This window comes from Protopterus annectens, chromosome 4.part1 (genome assembly GCF_019279795.1).
Source record: "Protopterus annectens isolate FY-2018-M chromosome 4.part1, PAN1.0, whole genome shotgun sequence".
In the NCBI taxonomy this organism is placed as follows: domain Eukaryota; kingdom Metazoa; phylum Chordata; order Ceratodontiformes; family Protopteridae; genus Protopterus; species Protopterus annectens.
Window position 1 is genome coordinate 176,902,933 of NC_056734.1, and position 15,931 is coordinate 176,918,863.

Genomic DNA, 15,931 nt, shown 5'->3' on the forward strand with positions numbered 1-15,931 from the left:
ATTTCTTTTCTTTAAAGCAAGGATGTCCAAAATATGGCCCACGGGCTGCATGTGGCCCGCTGTGCAATTTTGTGCAGCCTGCCTGAACTAGACAACTGCAAATAAATAATGCTATGCTTGAGCAGTGGTGACCCAGGCTTTCATGTGCACTCCCTTCAATGGTAAGGGAAAAATGCCTGTGCAGTCGTGTAGGTGAAGGGTTGTGAAGGGGCGGTCGTCAATTGGAGTTTTTATGAGGAAGGAAGTGAATTTGAGTTATGTACAGTGTGCGTGAGAAGTTGTGTAAAAGAGATGGGAAAATTGGAAGCACTCTTGTATGAGGCAGGAAGGTGTGGCAGTGGAGTGGATAACTAATGGCATTGTATGCCAGCTGGAGAACAGGATCCTGGGAGGGAGGAGGACAATGGAAGAAAGATGTTGCAGGTTGTACCTGATTAAAGGAGCAAATTTGAAAATAGTTCTTCAGGAAGGTATACCGGGACTGTGAGGTAAGGATGGTGAGGAACTGGAGCCGATTCCATTGGCTAAAGGTGTGAGGGTTAGAGAGGCTGCATGGTGAGATGACTTTGTTGAGAGGATGCCATGGAGACAGCTTTGAGCTGAGAGTGTGAGATGAGGACAAAAAGAGGTAGCACGAGAGTAGATCAAAGAAACAAACTCAATCTAAGTGTGAGAAGAGAGGAGCTGGATGGGAACATAGAAAGTGTTGAAGTAGGACTTCAGTTTGTAAAGAAAAGAAGAGTGAGAAGGCTGAAGTAGCATGATGGAGAAACAGGAGCAAGCTGACCTCCTTAAGAGAAGCAAGGTAAAGCGAAAATGGAAAGGAGCGAATGGGTAGTTGCAGATCAAACTTAGAATGTGATGAGGTGAACAGATTGAGGTTATGGGTCTTGGCACAAAGAGTTTGTATTTAAGAGGTTAGGGGCTGGTGTTCATGGACAAACCACTAAGACATCTGCAAAACCAGTAGTGGATAGAAGGCAGGCCAGCATGCAAATATGAGACTAATTTGTGTGAATGCTAACATGAAGACTGAGACAAGAAGTGCAGGATATGAAGCAAGCTGATCTGAGATTGAAAGAAAGGGACTTGACAGAGTTTTACATGCACTCGTGGCACTGTAAGGACATACGAGATAGGGGGACTTGGAAAGAATGGCAGTGATGTTGGATTTGATAAATGGCTAGTGAGATTTGTTAAGCTGGGAGAGTGATTAGAAAACAAAGGAAGAGAAAATGTGAAGAGAAAGTTATAGGTAGCTGGCAGAGTTTGTATTTTGTGTGAAGGGAAAGAAATGAATCGTGTAGTGTCAACTAAAATTACAGTAAAAGACTATGTACATTATTTGAGTTAGGAACATGAACAATGTGGACAATAAATTTAAATTTTCTAACTTCTAAAATGATAAGTGGAGAGGGTGTTATTTTTAGCTGTTCATATGTTTTAATCCATTTAATGAAATTAGTTTCAGTACTCAGAACTGTTTTCTGATCCCAAAATATTTTAATATACTGGTGTGAAAATATACAGTATATATATCTCCATTTCAGTAAGAGCATTTTAAAATGTATTTTAGACCCCCCTCCCAAAACGTTCAGTTTTTTTTGTATTTGCTGAGCAGATGATTTCTTGATCACCGTGGTAGGACTTGCCAGAGTAGAAGCATCTTGCCTGCAGACCCCCAGTTTTGTTCTTTGCTTTTAGTTTTGCCCTTCAAAGCTGATTATCCATTTGCTGTTAGAACTATTAATTGGGTGAAAGTAAATGTGTATGTACAGCAACTTGAGAACCAGAGTTAGTTACAAAAAGTGTTTGTATCCATTGAGATTTATAGAGCTGTATGTTTTTGCATAGCAAAGTAAATACAATTTAACACCTTAATACCACTTGCAGATTTGATAATTTCTAATGCCACAGTAGGTGAGGTGATTGTTTATGTGAATGAGGAATGTTTATTTCATTTTTTAATGTGCAGTTGTGTACAGGTCTGCATTTTGCATAGTGTGCAGTAAGAAGATGCATGTACATGTAGTACTTGTAACGGTCGTAACAGAATATCCAGAACGTAGTGCTAAGATAGTATTGTCTGGTGTGTCATGATACACAATTGCTCTTGCCACACCTATTAAGGCAGAAAACTTTATATATCAAAAGCAAGAAAAGTGATGTTAAACTGCTGGATGCAGTTGTAACCTATAGCAGCCAATTTAACTAAATTATACTAGGATGGTACTGACAGGCAACAATTTTGGTCAATGGTTACTTGTAGCAATCAGTAGGTTGCTCTGCACAAGCAGCATAGGTAGTACTTATGCTGTTTGAAGCATCAGTATCAGGACTGTCCTAACCTAGCCACCCTTCTCCAGAAACAGCATGACCCTAAGGATAGTTATATTAGTTGGGGGGATAATGTCTCCTCCAAAACACCCTGATCAAATTTGAAGAATCATTTGGGAAATAGGGAAGCCATTCTGTTTCAATGAAAACTTTTATAAGAACCATGACATTTCTTTCTTATGAAATGTTCAAAGTGCTTGCTAAACCTAACTAACAGTAGAATTCTCCAAGTAATTTCAAAACATGTACTGTATTTATTATTCTGGATGCTGCCCTCACATAAATATTTTTTTTTTACTGCGGCCCTCTGATTACCTAAGGTTGGACAACCCTGCTTTAAAGCATAATTGCACAATGGTGACAAATAAAACAAGAGACAGGGGACAGTGAAGAACGCAAGAGGTGGATGAACACCATTAGTTGGGGAGAAGGTGGCAAATCCAGGTCCCATGCATGTCGACGTGGCTGACAGTGACAATCTAGTCTTCTCCAATCTGGTCCTCACCAGCTGTTGGCTGCAGTGCCTGATGTCTGTGTCTTCTATGTGTACTCTGAACAAGTTTGGAGAGCAGGCACTCCATCTGGTAGAGGTGTCCACCCACAGTGTGGAGCACAATTCTCTCACAATCCCTGGCAGTTCCTGTCAGGTGATAAATTCACCACCTCCTCCACTGCTCCCAGAGGGAGCCACAGGCCTATCATCCAGGGCAGAACTACCTGAGGGGCCGGATAGTGCAGCGGTGGCAGAGGGGGTACCACTAGGTTGTGCATCAGATGTGCTGGGCAGTGGTGCTATAGCCAGTGGAGTGGGGTCAGAAGAATCCCATGGGACAGGCCTACCCGTCTTACACTATGGGGAAAAAACAAAAAGTAAAAGAAGAGATAGAGAAGGGTTGGGGTGAGAGAAAAAAAGGGAGAACATTAGTAACTTCATATGTGACATACAAAGCACTGCTACAATTATTGGACTCTGTTCTGTTACCTTTATTTTTAACATCACAGACGCCTAAGAAATGTCTTCATTACTTTTAAGACTACCCAGTTTATAACAGAAGCACACTATAGTACAGATTGCACCCATAAATCCTTGATGCGTGCATACATTTTATATATGCGTGTTCCATTTATACTGATTACAGTTTACAGAAGGCCATTTGTGCCACTGGTATAGAGGTCTGAGGTTACATTGCAATAATGATGAAAACCTAACAGTATTGTATATTTGGGAAGTGTGGTTTTTGAACCCACAACTGACTACTCTCTAATACTGTACTGTTATTTTGCCCTGCAGACTACTGCATGCATACTTTCCTTTTATAGTTTAGATATGCATGCTCATTGTTATTTGAGAGAAGGGCACTGTTGCTTTGTGCTACAGACTAAGGCATGCATAGTTTCTTTTACAGCTGAGATATGCATGTTCAGTTAGATGCAACTGTATTAAATACTAAGTAGTCCTCAACTTTTAATGCTACTAAACCACTCTACAAATTATTATTATTATTAAAATACTATTTAAACAGTTCTGTTCTGATTCATACATATCACACGTTTCTTGTATCCTTAACAAATGCACGGTATTGGACCTGACATTTGAGGCTCACTCTGTAGCAGCTGTGGAAAAAAACAGAACAGAATACAATTTTGAAAACCAGTCTTGACTATATTCAGCTTTTAACTCTTACAATTACTCACTGAAACTGATACTTACACATCTGTGGGGTGTTCTCTGAACTACATTCCCTAATCTAAGGGTCGAGGGTATCCGCTTCCTCCTCCAGAGGTCATCAAAGTGAGGTCTGCATTACTCACCAGTGTGGGGGATACCTGTGACACTAGTTAAAGCCCTGGCAATACTATTCCAGACTTCAGACTTCTAATCTGAGCATGAATAGTCCCACTGCAGCAACTGGGGCCCATGCTTTTTAACTAGTATCCAACAAAAACTTTGGACTTCTGGACTCCCCAACTCTGCACTCGAAAGCACGTGCCCTCACCAGCAACTCTAGACAGGCCTGCCAGAGTACAAACTCAATGTAGAATTTGCATTTCTTTGCCAATTGTATTTAATATCCTAATGTTTTCCCAAGAACTGTACGTCTCACGCTTACTGAGAATGCACACATTTTGGTTTTGCAACATTTGAAAATGTTGCACATTGCTTACCATCATGCAAACATGGTTGGTTGGGGTGCGCACTGGCAGGCACCATGTTTGCACAATGTTAAGTGGTGCACAACACTGGCAAGCACTGCAATTTCAAGATTATTTGGTATACAGGCACTTTTGTAAATGTGCTAATCAAATGAACCATGTCTACAGTTCTCCTATACTTATATTTATTACCACAAGAAGACTGAGAAAACAGTTGTATATGTCGCAATTCATTGTTATAATCTGCAGTATCACAACATCAATACAAAATATATATACCCTGTACTAGAACACCAGACAATCTGCACTCCACACTTACACTTAATACCTGCTACTACAGGATTAGTGACATGATATTTCCTATCTTAGTAGTTAAAGTTCTCGTGGTTAATCATAGCGCAACACTGCTTACAGTGTTTGCACAATAGCCAATAGTATTCATTGACTGCATCCAGTTTATGCTTGTGGCTGCCTGGGTCCTGTCTGCAACCTGGGTGGTCTATTCCTCCAGTTTGTGCACTGCTGAGCAGTGCATCGAACAAACGCTGACCAGGTCTATATTAAGTAATCAAAACTTTACGTAATCGAATACCTAAAGCTCGAACGGACACTTCCGGTAATTTTTTCGTAGGAAAAAAATCTGCTTGGCCATTATCAGGAATCTTCCCTTTTCTCCACTGTAGAATGATCTCGGAGTTGGTATATTTACTTGGGGGGGTTGTGGGGCACAGCTCCCCACATGGGGGATGTGGCCAGAAAACCCCCTCACTCGATTAGGGTTTGAAATTTTTTTTTTCCTCCAGCCGAGTGAATTTTTTCCCTATGAAAATATCTGCAGAAGTGGTGTTCGATGTTTACAGTTTTGCTGTTTAGGTGTAGAGCTTTAGGTATTCGATTACCTAAAGCTTCAATTATATAATATAGACCCAGACTGCACTAAAAAGGGGGGGGGCTGTCCAGATTTTTGCAGAATGTGCAGATGTTTGCAACATATTTTTGGGCTGTTTGTGTAAAATGTGTGGCTTACTGGAAAATCACTGAAGATTGAAGTCAATACATAATGGCATACATTTCAGTTTCATACCTCATATCCTTCAGAAAATGCATGCTAACACAAATCTTATTATTCTACCTACTTTCTATGGTTAGGAGGAGAACTGTCCCTATTTTTTGCGCTTTGTCTCCCCATTAGTTTAGTGTTTGTCCAGATTTCTTGCACTAAAAGGTTGGGTGGTATGATCCGCATTCAGATTACAGGTTTCATGTCCAGCAACAGTGATGTGACCTGCAAAACCTTGCTTATGCATGCAGCATACCATTAATATTCATGGCGCGATGCCATGCAATGAGCAGTATCTCGTATGTGAAAACATTCCATTTAGGCTCTGTGCAGAACCTATATCCACAAAGGTGTACTACTGGAGGCAAAATAAACCCAACACTCCATTTATTTACTAAAATAAAGGGCCTTTTGTCCAACCATAAAACAAACTTCATGAAGTTTGTTGTATGGTCAGACGAAAGGCGCTTTATTTTAGTAAATAAATCGAATGTTGGCTTTATTTTGCCTCCAGTTTGGTTTCTTTTATCTGGTTTGTGTTGGCTGCCGTAGTAAGCCTTTGTGGATATTAGTTTACTTCTTCTGTTGGTTTTATTCTGTGCAGAACCTACACAGAGGTTTATTGAATCCGAACCAAGATTTATTTTACAGGAATGAAAAATAGAATTCTGAATGATATAACTACAATGGAAGTCAACAAGAAGTATATGAACTGCTCTAGCATTCTGATACTGAAAAAATTGTTTCAAAATATCATGTATTTATTTCTGACCCGACATATATTAAAATGAAACTTTTATGCTCAGTGATACAATATGTATATTGGACTTGAAATATACTTTTAAATTAAAATGCTTTGTAATTGGCTTCACTCACTTTCATTGCAGATAATGCCAGTCCATCCTGGAGAGCAGCTGCATGCATTGCCTTCATCGTTACATGTGCCTCCATTCATGCAGTCATCACAGGTTACACTACAATCTGGTCCAAACGTGTTGTCAAAGCAAACTGTAATGAGAAACACAGCTGTGTTAGCAAAAAGCACCAGTAACTCATAGACTGACTTCTTCAATCTAAGTCACTTTTTAGTGATGACTGTTGTAGTAGTAATTCAAGGCCAGCAAAATCATCTGGTCATGATATGTTATTAATATAATGAGGCAGTTCAGGATGGAAACAAAGATGCCTGATATTGAGGCAAACGTAAGAAGGTAATGTATTTCAAGCAAAATATAATACAGCAATCAGAATTATGCTGCAGCTTTATTGCAGGCCAGAACCGACTTATAGGTGAGCAATCATATGCTTATACAGTGCGAAAAATTGGCACACATTTTTCTACTTGGTATTGTATAAATGGTTACCTATCAAAACATCTACTCCTCATAACATCTAAACTCAGAACATCAAGACCATAAGATCTAAACTTCAAAACATCTAAAAGTCATAACATCGAATCTCAAAACATTGAAAACTACAAAGCAACTATAAATAACATCCAACACACTGTTTACTACGTTTCTGCAGGAGGGCAAGCCCTGTTGTAAAAGGGCAATGTTTAGCTGCTCCAATAGACAAAATATAACAAGAGGATGTAGTATTTGGCTGTCTGCAGGATGAGGAACTTATACAGATAATGGAAAAACATGAGTCAAATGAAGAATCAGAGGTAACATGGAAAACATGGCAGATAACATTTCTATAGAGAAACTAGTACGATGGAGGCAGAGATGGATTCTGGAAGGACTCAGAAGGAGCATAAAAGTATATACAAGGAGAACAACTACAGTCATTTTCTTGCATAATGGAGGGCCTTCCATAGACCCAGGCAATTACAGACCATACATCTTATCAGCCTCATATACAAAGCCACAGAAAGACTTACCATGGAATTAATCATTCAGGGCATAGGGTACCTTCAAACAATGGACCTGTCTCTATTTGGATTCATTAAGGGCAGATCATGCTTACTCAACCTGGAGGATTTTTTTATAAGGTCACCAAAGCAATGGATGTAGGCAAAAACAGTAGACACCACATTCCTTTACCTGGTCATAGATTTTGACACATTTCTCCACTCATTCATAATAGAAAAGCTAAGTAACCTGGAAATAAACCCCTAGGTCACCTGCTGGATTGCCAACTGGCTCACAGATAGGGCACAGATGAACAAAAAGGGGAAGTCACCTCCTGAAAGTGTCCAGTCATCAGTGGAGTCCCTCATGGTTCTATGCTGAAACCTCTCCTGTTCGGAATCTACTTTTTTGAAGTAAAAGCCAATCCCAAATTACTCAGACTGACTTTGTTTGCAGCTGATTGCAAGCTAGGAGAAGTCACTGAATCCCCAAATGACTTAGCCATCCTACAGGAGGTTTCTCCCAAATAAATAACTGGTGCCAAATCATAAACTGAAACTGCCAAAAAAATGCATTCTTGTATCCTTTGGGAAGTCATCTATCCTAGGGAACTACCACAGTGACAATATGAACCTAAGAGATGATCCATTTGATCGGGATTTGGGAACTTATGTGGACAATTACATAACTTTTAACCAACATGTGTCTATTGTTGTAAAAAAGCCATTCTGTATTGCACGGACTATAAACAGAGGGACTGTATTTAGATTTGGTTATGTCATTGGCCCCCTTTACTCTGCTATCATAAGGCCAATCATTTAATATTATGCCCCATTTGGCATGTATATCTGCAGACATGCAATAACTGAACACCCATAGAGATACCTTGCTGAAAGGATACAAGGCCTAAACAACATGCCCTACATGGACCATCTGAAAGACCCTGTCACTATACTTTGTGTCCTACAGACTGCTAACAAATGACCTGTGTCTGGCATATAAAGCATCCTCTGACCCATTACCGATGATTTACTGCACATCAGCAACTCAAATGGAATCATAAATACTTGGTCTAGGGATCTAAACCTCTTTTGCAACATCAACAGAACAGTTTGAATGGAAGTCTCTCAGAGGATACCACTGCTGTGGAACATACTCCCTATCTACATAAAACAAAGTTCATCCCTGTCCATACTAAAGCACAACTTAGATCTATGGATGGAGAAGAAGAAAATGTACCCCAGAACTGCCCCTTGTACCACTAATGGATATGGGCAGCTCCTAAATCCTTTATCCTATGCATGGGTCTCCTCAATTTATCTATGGTATAATCTATGCTATTCTCATTAGGGGTAATATGTATAATTATCGGCAATGGGATGACTAAGGCTGACTGACACCCAAATGGGATACCATATTTCAATCACAAAAAAAAAAAATGGCTAAGCTTAAAATGGCCCACAAGGACAGCTATCCCAGTACGTACCTAAGAACCTATATGCAATGATGATTGGAAATGAAAGATAAGAGAAAATAGGTACTATGAATTTTAATTAAAACATAGAAAGAGACCAGCAGTTAGTATTCAAAATAAAAAGTATGTGCTGTTTATCAATAATGTGCCTGGGACAATGTTATAATACTGTTAAGTTTTACTGTGGGAGATAAAAGACTGTTTATTCAGTTGGGCAATGGAGAGAAAAAGAGATGTTTATCCATGGAAAACCATATTGTTTTTGGAACAAGAAACAAAGTTAAGAAAACAAGTATTTCTGCAGTTTAGAATAGGTGATTTTGAGGAGAATTAAATAAGAGAATGTTTAAAAATGCATTTGTAATCATATTGAAAATATTATTAAGACAAAAGATGAAAGATACATGTGAAACGGGGTGAGAAATGGATGTTACTTTTATTGTAAAAGATAATACTGTGATACAGTTGCCAAGTGCGATATATGTGACAGGATTCAGGGGAACTTTCAGATACCAGAGGTAACCAAAATAAGTTATGGCTGAGGAAGTGTATCACATTTAATAAATGAATGCAGTAAGGTGCGGTGCAACCTGTGGGGAAACAAGAAATATAACGAACAGGTGTAAAACTGAATGTGTATATATTTATATAGATGTACAAAGCAGATCATTTCTGGTTCACTTGTAAGGAGGAAGAAGAGGCTCCTGAAAAAGAAACAGAGGAAGGTAATGAAAACGTAAAGGAAAATAATGAGCAGCGAGTAAAAGGACTTAATAAATGACAGGGTTTTGAACAATTATTACTGCAGGAAGATGGAGGTGATAGTCTAATTAGGGTACAGGGGGTAAAATATGAGACAGGAAATACATCTGAATTTTTAGAAAATTAATAAATGGATCAGGAGGAAGAGGAAGGAAAAAAAGCAAGGAAAGAAAAATTCACTGGGTCAAAGGGCCATAACAGGGTGATTTTCTCTCATTTTCAGAGCATAATCAGGGTGTCCCTTGTATTACAACTATTAATTAAATTTTAGGACACAATCCTACTGAACTTATGCTCTGGAGTGATATCAGAAGTACAGAGAACCACGTTACATTTTATGACTCCCCACCAATAGGTTTCCCTAGATTTCTCAAATGAATGTATGGGTATGCCATTCTTTTTGCAGAGCTTAAAAGGCCTTTAAGTACAATATAGTTGAATTTCTAGTTTCTTAGGCAGTCTGTCTAAACTTTGCACTTTTTTCAGTCTATTCAAATTCAAAATCCTATCACTACAGTGTCAGTTGAAGCATGGACAGGTGGGGATGGATGAGAGATCCCTTGTCTTGTGTGATTAGATCCACACTGAAGTAATTTGTGATGATTGCCCCTGGCTAGACGCAGAAGCAGAAGGAACCAGTGCTGTTGCAGCCAAAAGGGAGTCACCAACAAGATTTTTGGAGCATCGGGTTGAATCTTGTACAGGACATTTGGAATGACAGGAAGGGGAGGGAATGCATAAAGAAACATCCCCTTCCAAGAAAATGAGAAGGCATCCACCTTGCACACCACAGTACCTGGGACTATGGCACAAAACAGAGAAAGTTGTCTGTTCAGAAGGGAGGCAAAAAGATCCACTTGAAGAGTGCCCCACTGGTGGACAATGTCCAGAAACACATCCCTGTGAAGCATCCATTTATGGGACTGAGTTACGGACCTCCTCAGAGTGTCTGCCACAATGTTCTGGCTGAAAGGGATACAATGAGGCCCTCAAGAGAAAAGAGAATGAAAGGTCTGAACAGCCAGCAGAAGAGATCTCATCTCTGACACTGATATGCTCCTTCTGTTGACAAGGCGACCATACCCCCTGTACTTTTAGGGATCTAAATCTCACCCCCGCCATCCCATGTCTGAAGCATCTGTGAACAATTCTTGAGAGGGAAGGTGGGGATGAAAAGGGATCCCTGGATTCAGAGACAACTGCTGAATCTACCAGTGAAGTTCCCATCTGACACAAATAAAAAGAGGAACTACAAAGTCTGGAGGATGAGCACGTTGGAGCAACTGACTTCACAAACCACTGAAACTTTCTCATATGAAGTTTGGCCAGAGGGAGCATCAGAATGGTGGATGCCTTGAAACCCAGAGCTCTCAGAAACTCCCTGGTGAAAATGGAAGCCAGAGGAAGAAGAGCTTGAAAAAATAAATGATAGTTAAGGCCTTAGGAGGGGCCAGGGATGCAAGCGCTGGCACCGTCTGAATTCCGTAACCCAGAAAAAACATGATCCTGAGAAGGAGTCAGAGCCGACTTTTTGAAATTTATAGTGAACCCCAGGCTCTGAAGAAGAGAAATGGCAAAATGAAGATTTTGCAAAAGGGTCTCTGAAAAGTTGACTGAATCAGCAGATCATCTAAGTAAGGAAATATTTGGATCCTTCAAAGCCAGCAAAAAGTAATCACAGGAGCAAGACATTTGGTGGACACCCACTGGGCAGTAGAAAGGCCAAAGGGTAAAGCAGAGAACTGAAAGTACCAGAAAGCAACAAAGAAATGCAAAAACTTCCTGAAAAGAGGGTGGGTTGCAATATGGAGATAAGCATCCTTGAGATACCGAGACACCATATAGGCCTGAGGTAGCAAGAGAGGAAACAGAATCTGAAGGAGCAACATCTGAAAGGAAAGCACTTTTAGAAAAGTGCTTAGATGAGAGAGGTCTAGAACAAATATCCAAGTGGCGTCTTTTCTGGGCTCTATAAACAGTCTTGAGTAGAACCCTTTCCCCCTTTGGGACAGACATTGTCTTTCAGATGAGATGTTAAACTGAGGTCCCCTCTGCTCGAGTTTTGAGATGGTGGTATCCCAGGTGGATGCAAGAGATCCCATGGCACCTATCAAAAAGGATTACAAAAGTTCCCCGATGCCCTCGTCATATTTCCCCTAGTAGAATAAATGCCACCTCTTAGGTCTTTCCTAAAAAGAGGCCACTAGGCTAGTGAGATTAATTCAGTCAACAGAGGATAAAGGTGAGCATTGTGGTATTTTTATCAAGTGTGATGTTCCTGAATATTTTTGTTCTGGTGTCTGAAAAGCACAAAGCATTTACCAATACTCACTTAAAACTCTAACGAATGAAGGTGTCACTGCCAGATTCTGTGCATTTGAAATATTATTTGTAAATCTGCAGCTGTCTTTCTTTATTTGCATTGTAAATATTTGGCACTTGGAATATTTGTTGTAAATCTGCATTTGATTGTCAATCTGCATTGTAAATAGTTTGCTTCTCTAACTAATGTGATGCTTCTGAATACTTGATCTAGTGATCATTATCCTCCTGGGCCCAGATCATGACTGAAAAGGACCTGATGACTAGGCCACCTACCCTATTATCAAATGGAAATAAATTAATATATAATTACATAAATGAGTGTGGACACTAAACACAGAACTGCAATAATACAGAGATGCTACAAAACCAGAGGTCTTAAACTAGCATCCCTCTCTTAAGGCCACATTCTGCGGTGTACCAGATTCAGACTTGGGTGGGGCTCCAAAACTCATTTAGTCCAGACCTCAATTTTGTTAGGATTTTTTTTTAATTATACAGAATTTTTTTCTCCTTTAAAGACAGACATGAGATAGAATACCTTCACTAATTCTCATTAAAAATAAGTTTGCATTTCATTCCATTAGGAAAGTTTCTTCTCCTATAACCATAAGGTACTTGTAAGCACTTTTTCTTCTAAGTTGTGTGTGCACAGCTGTATGCACCTCAAAGACATTCTTATGCATATTTGGCACGTGGCCATGCGTGCATGCCAGCAAAGCATCTTACTCAGCTTGAAATGTTAATGCCTACATGAGCACTGTTGACAGACTGCATTAAGTACATGGATGTAGAAGTTACTGTTAAGCAACAAGCACTTTGCTATGAAGAGCTTTCCTTATGTAACCACAGAATTAGTGGTTATCCTAATTTGGCATCCTTATAATGACTGTGTTATTGTGCTCTTCATAATGTCAAAGACCTATTTGAATATCCCCTGAGATGCAATGGTAATAACTTTAAAAGGCAAACTAAAATCAAACATAACATTTATTCTCCTTCAGTGGTAGAGGTAGGCTATGGAATCATGTCAATCTTTTCACAACTCTTGCACCAAGTGCCAATAAACTGAAAATAATGGCTAAAACAATTTTGCTTGAAACTCAAAGTTAAATTTTTTTTGCACATATATATGTGTGTTTCTCTATCTACCTATGTGTGTATATATATATATATATATATATATATATATATATATATATATATATATATATATATAGGGTCTATATTATATCATCGAAAGCTTAAAAAAGCGAACGCTGATTGATCGACCTAATTTAAGGGAAAGCTTACAATCTCAAACTGTCAGATCAGCGATTTTTTTCCCAGGGGAAAAAAATCGCTGATCCAAAACATATACACACAACACAAGCACACCAAACAAACAGAAATCCACACACATACACCTAAAATCTGATACCTAACCCTACACTAAACTATGCACACACCACTAACTACCCACTTACCTTAACCCAAACCCTAACCCTAAGGTCCGTCACTATCGCACACTCACCTCACCCGCTCCCTAACCCTAACTCACTTAAATCCGCCCTAACCCTCATGTCCACTCAATCGCACACACACCTAACCCGAGCCCTAACCCTAACTCACCTAAATCACCCTAACACTCACATCCACACAATCGCACACTTACCTGAATCCGACCGGTAACTTTCCACCATAACACTGAAAATACCAAAGCAACAGAAACGGACACCTGAATTCTTTCCCTAGGAAAAAATTCGAGTTTCTGCTGCTTCGATATTTTGCAGTTTCACAAAAATAAGTTCGATCAATCAGCGTTCACTTTTTTAAGTGTTCGAGGATATAATATAGACCCTATATATATATATATATATATATATATATATATATATACACACACACACACACATATATATATATATATATATATATATATAGACAGATATATGAAAACATACACACACATTGATATGCACCACAGGAAAGAGAGACTCCATGGAAAACAGACTTCTATAATACCATCTTTGAAGTCAGGGAGCTCTCCTGATCTGAGTGGGTTCAAATATTGTGGATGAATGCAACTAAGGAGTATACAGTGGTCTGAGAAAGCATTACTCAGAACTTATGACAACTCTGTTTTTGGGCATAACACCAGATGAATGAAGAAAGACACACATACAAGCAGCACGGGTTAAAAAAACTTTGAGCTGGAAAGACAAAGCACAACTTTTTGTATATAAATAACTTGACTGCAGTTATGAAACTACTGACCTGCATGAAAGCTACGTTTATGTAGAAATGGAAGAGTTTTTTCACTCTTCAGATTATTTAGCTGTATCGACTCTTAAATACTTTTTATCTTATTTTGTTGTTCAGATGTGATAGTCGACTTATGTTGCAAAATTTTCTTGGTCATTAGCTCACAATGCAAACAACAATTAGAAGGAATACAAGAACTTTTCTTTTTTTTTATCAAATATCTTTTTATTGAAAACTTTTCTGGTATAAAAACAAAACAAAAAGATTAACAGGACAATTACATGTGGTACAGTTGATGTTACACTGTACATCCATAAACATGTAATGATAGTTATTGCCCTTTATGCTAATAACATTCATACTTTGTAGAAAACCATAGTATTATCACACTGATATAATTAAATTATAAGTTTGTCTAAAAAGTTTTTCCATCTGGCATCTTTATTATACCAACTTTACTACTGTGAGCTATAATATATGCATAACATCAACCTATAATAGGATAGCATTCTACTCTACTAAAAACTTATGTACATATATACATATATGTCACCTTACTTATTTTGGTTGCTAATCTCAACAGAGTGGTGTGCTTACATTTCTTATGTACATAGTATTTACATACTATTCATGACAATATATCAATTAATGTATTGCAGTACCATTAGTAGCAGGTTTGATTCCAACAGTAATGTTTACTATCCTTAAAATACATAGACTATACCAGACTATTAAGAGAGTATTTCAATTAATGTTTTACAGTACTCTTGATAATATATGATTTCTCTGACTTTTTGTACATAGTTTTTGGCTAATATATATTTTTGCTATGCTTTTGTATTCTAACCAGGTTAATTTTGATCAATCCAGTTTTTTGCTATATAAGCTTTCATCAGAGTGCAAAGTGTTATTATGATATGTTTAGATAACTTGTTAATATTACCCTTAAATAAATGGAGTATAACTGTTTGCCATGAGAGCGTAAATTTTGAGTATCATGATTTCTCTAATAGAATTCTAAGTGAACACCATAGCTTATATACTGTTTTACAGCTCCAGAATATATGAAGGATGTCTGCTTCTTTATTTGGGCAAAAAGGACAATATGGTGACTTGGATGGCTTAAATTAGTTAAGATGTACAGGCGTGAAGTATGCATTGTTAAAAATCATGACTTGGGTATATATTAACTTTTTATATGATGCCAGTTTTATAGTGTTTTTGATAGCCAATTCCTTTTGGTTATTTGTTAAGGTGTTGTCCTTCCTATCCCAAAATTTTGAAAAGATGACAGTGTTTTGGTATTTAAACGTTGCAATCAATTTATAAGTGTTTGATATCATTTTCTTTTTACTTAATAGCATTTTTATAATTTGTTGTGCTAACTTGACTTCCTGTTCGACTACTTTGATATCTTTGCTTAGAATATTTACTAGATATATGATTTATTTCATTATCAGGTTATATTTTTTACTGACTTTGACTAAGTTTGTGATGGATTTCAATGAAATATTTCTTATTTGATAAAAATCCCAAACTGTATATTTTTTTATTTAAGGAATGTTATCCAGATTTATCATATTGTTTGCTAGTTTTATATCTGGATTATTGTGAATTGGTTGCAGGAGAGTAATTGCATCTTTTAAGTTTACTGAAATCAATAGATTTTTAAAAATTCCAGAGTTGTTAATTAATATTGGATGAATTTTTATTGTTTTAAGA

The 15,931-nt window shown here is 38.0% G+C and overlaps 1 protein-coding gene across 1 annotated transcript in view; it reads right to left on the reverse strand.

The window, feature by feature from the left end:
* Positions 1–15,931, reverse strand: part of LOC122801191 (multiple epidermal growth factor-like domains protein 6) — a gene marked incomplete at its 5' end in the record, with an annotated part of 1,094,182 nt that overhangs the window by 573,637 nt on the left and 504,614 nt on the right. Inside the window, one exon of the mRNA XM_044070750.1 lies at positions 6,428–6,559. Coding sequence (XP_043926685.1) covers positions 6,428–6,559 — 132 coding nt within the window. The remainder of the gene's footprint in view (positions 1–6,427; positions 6,560–15,931) is intronic.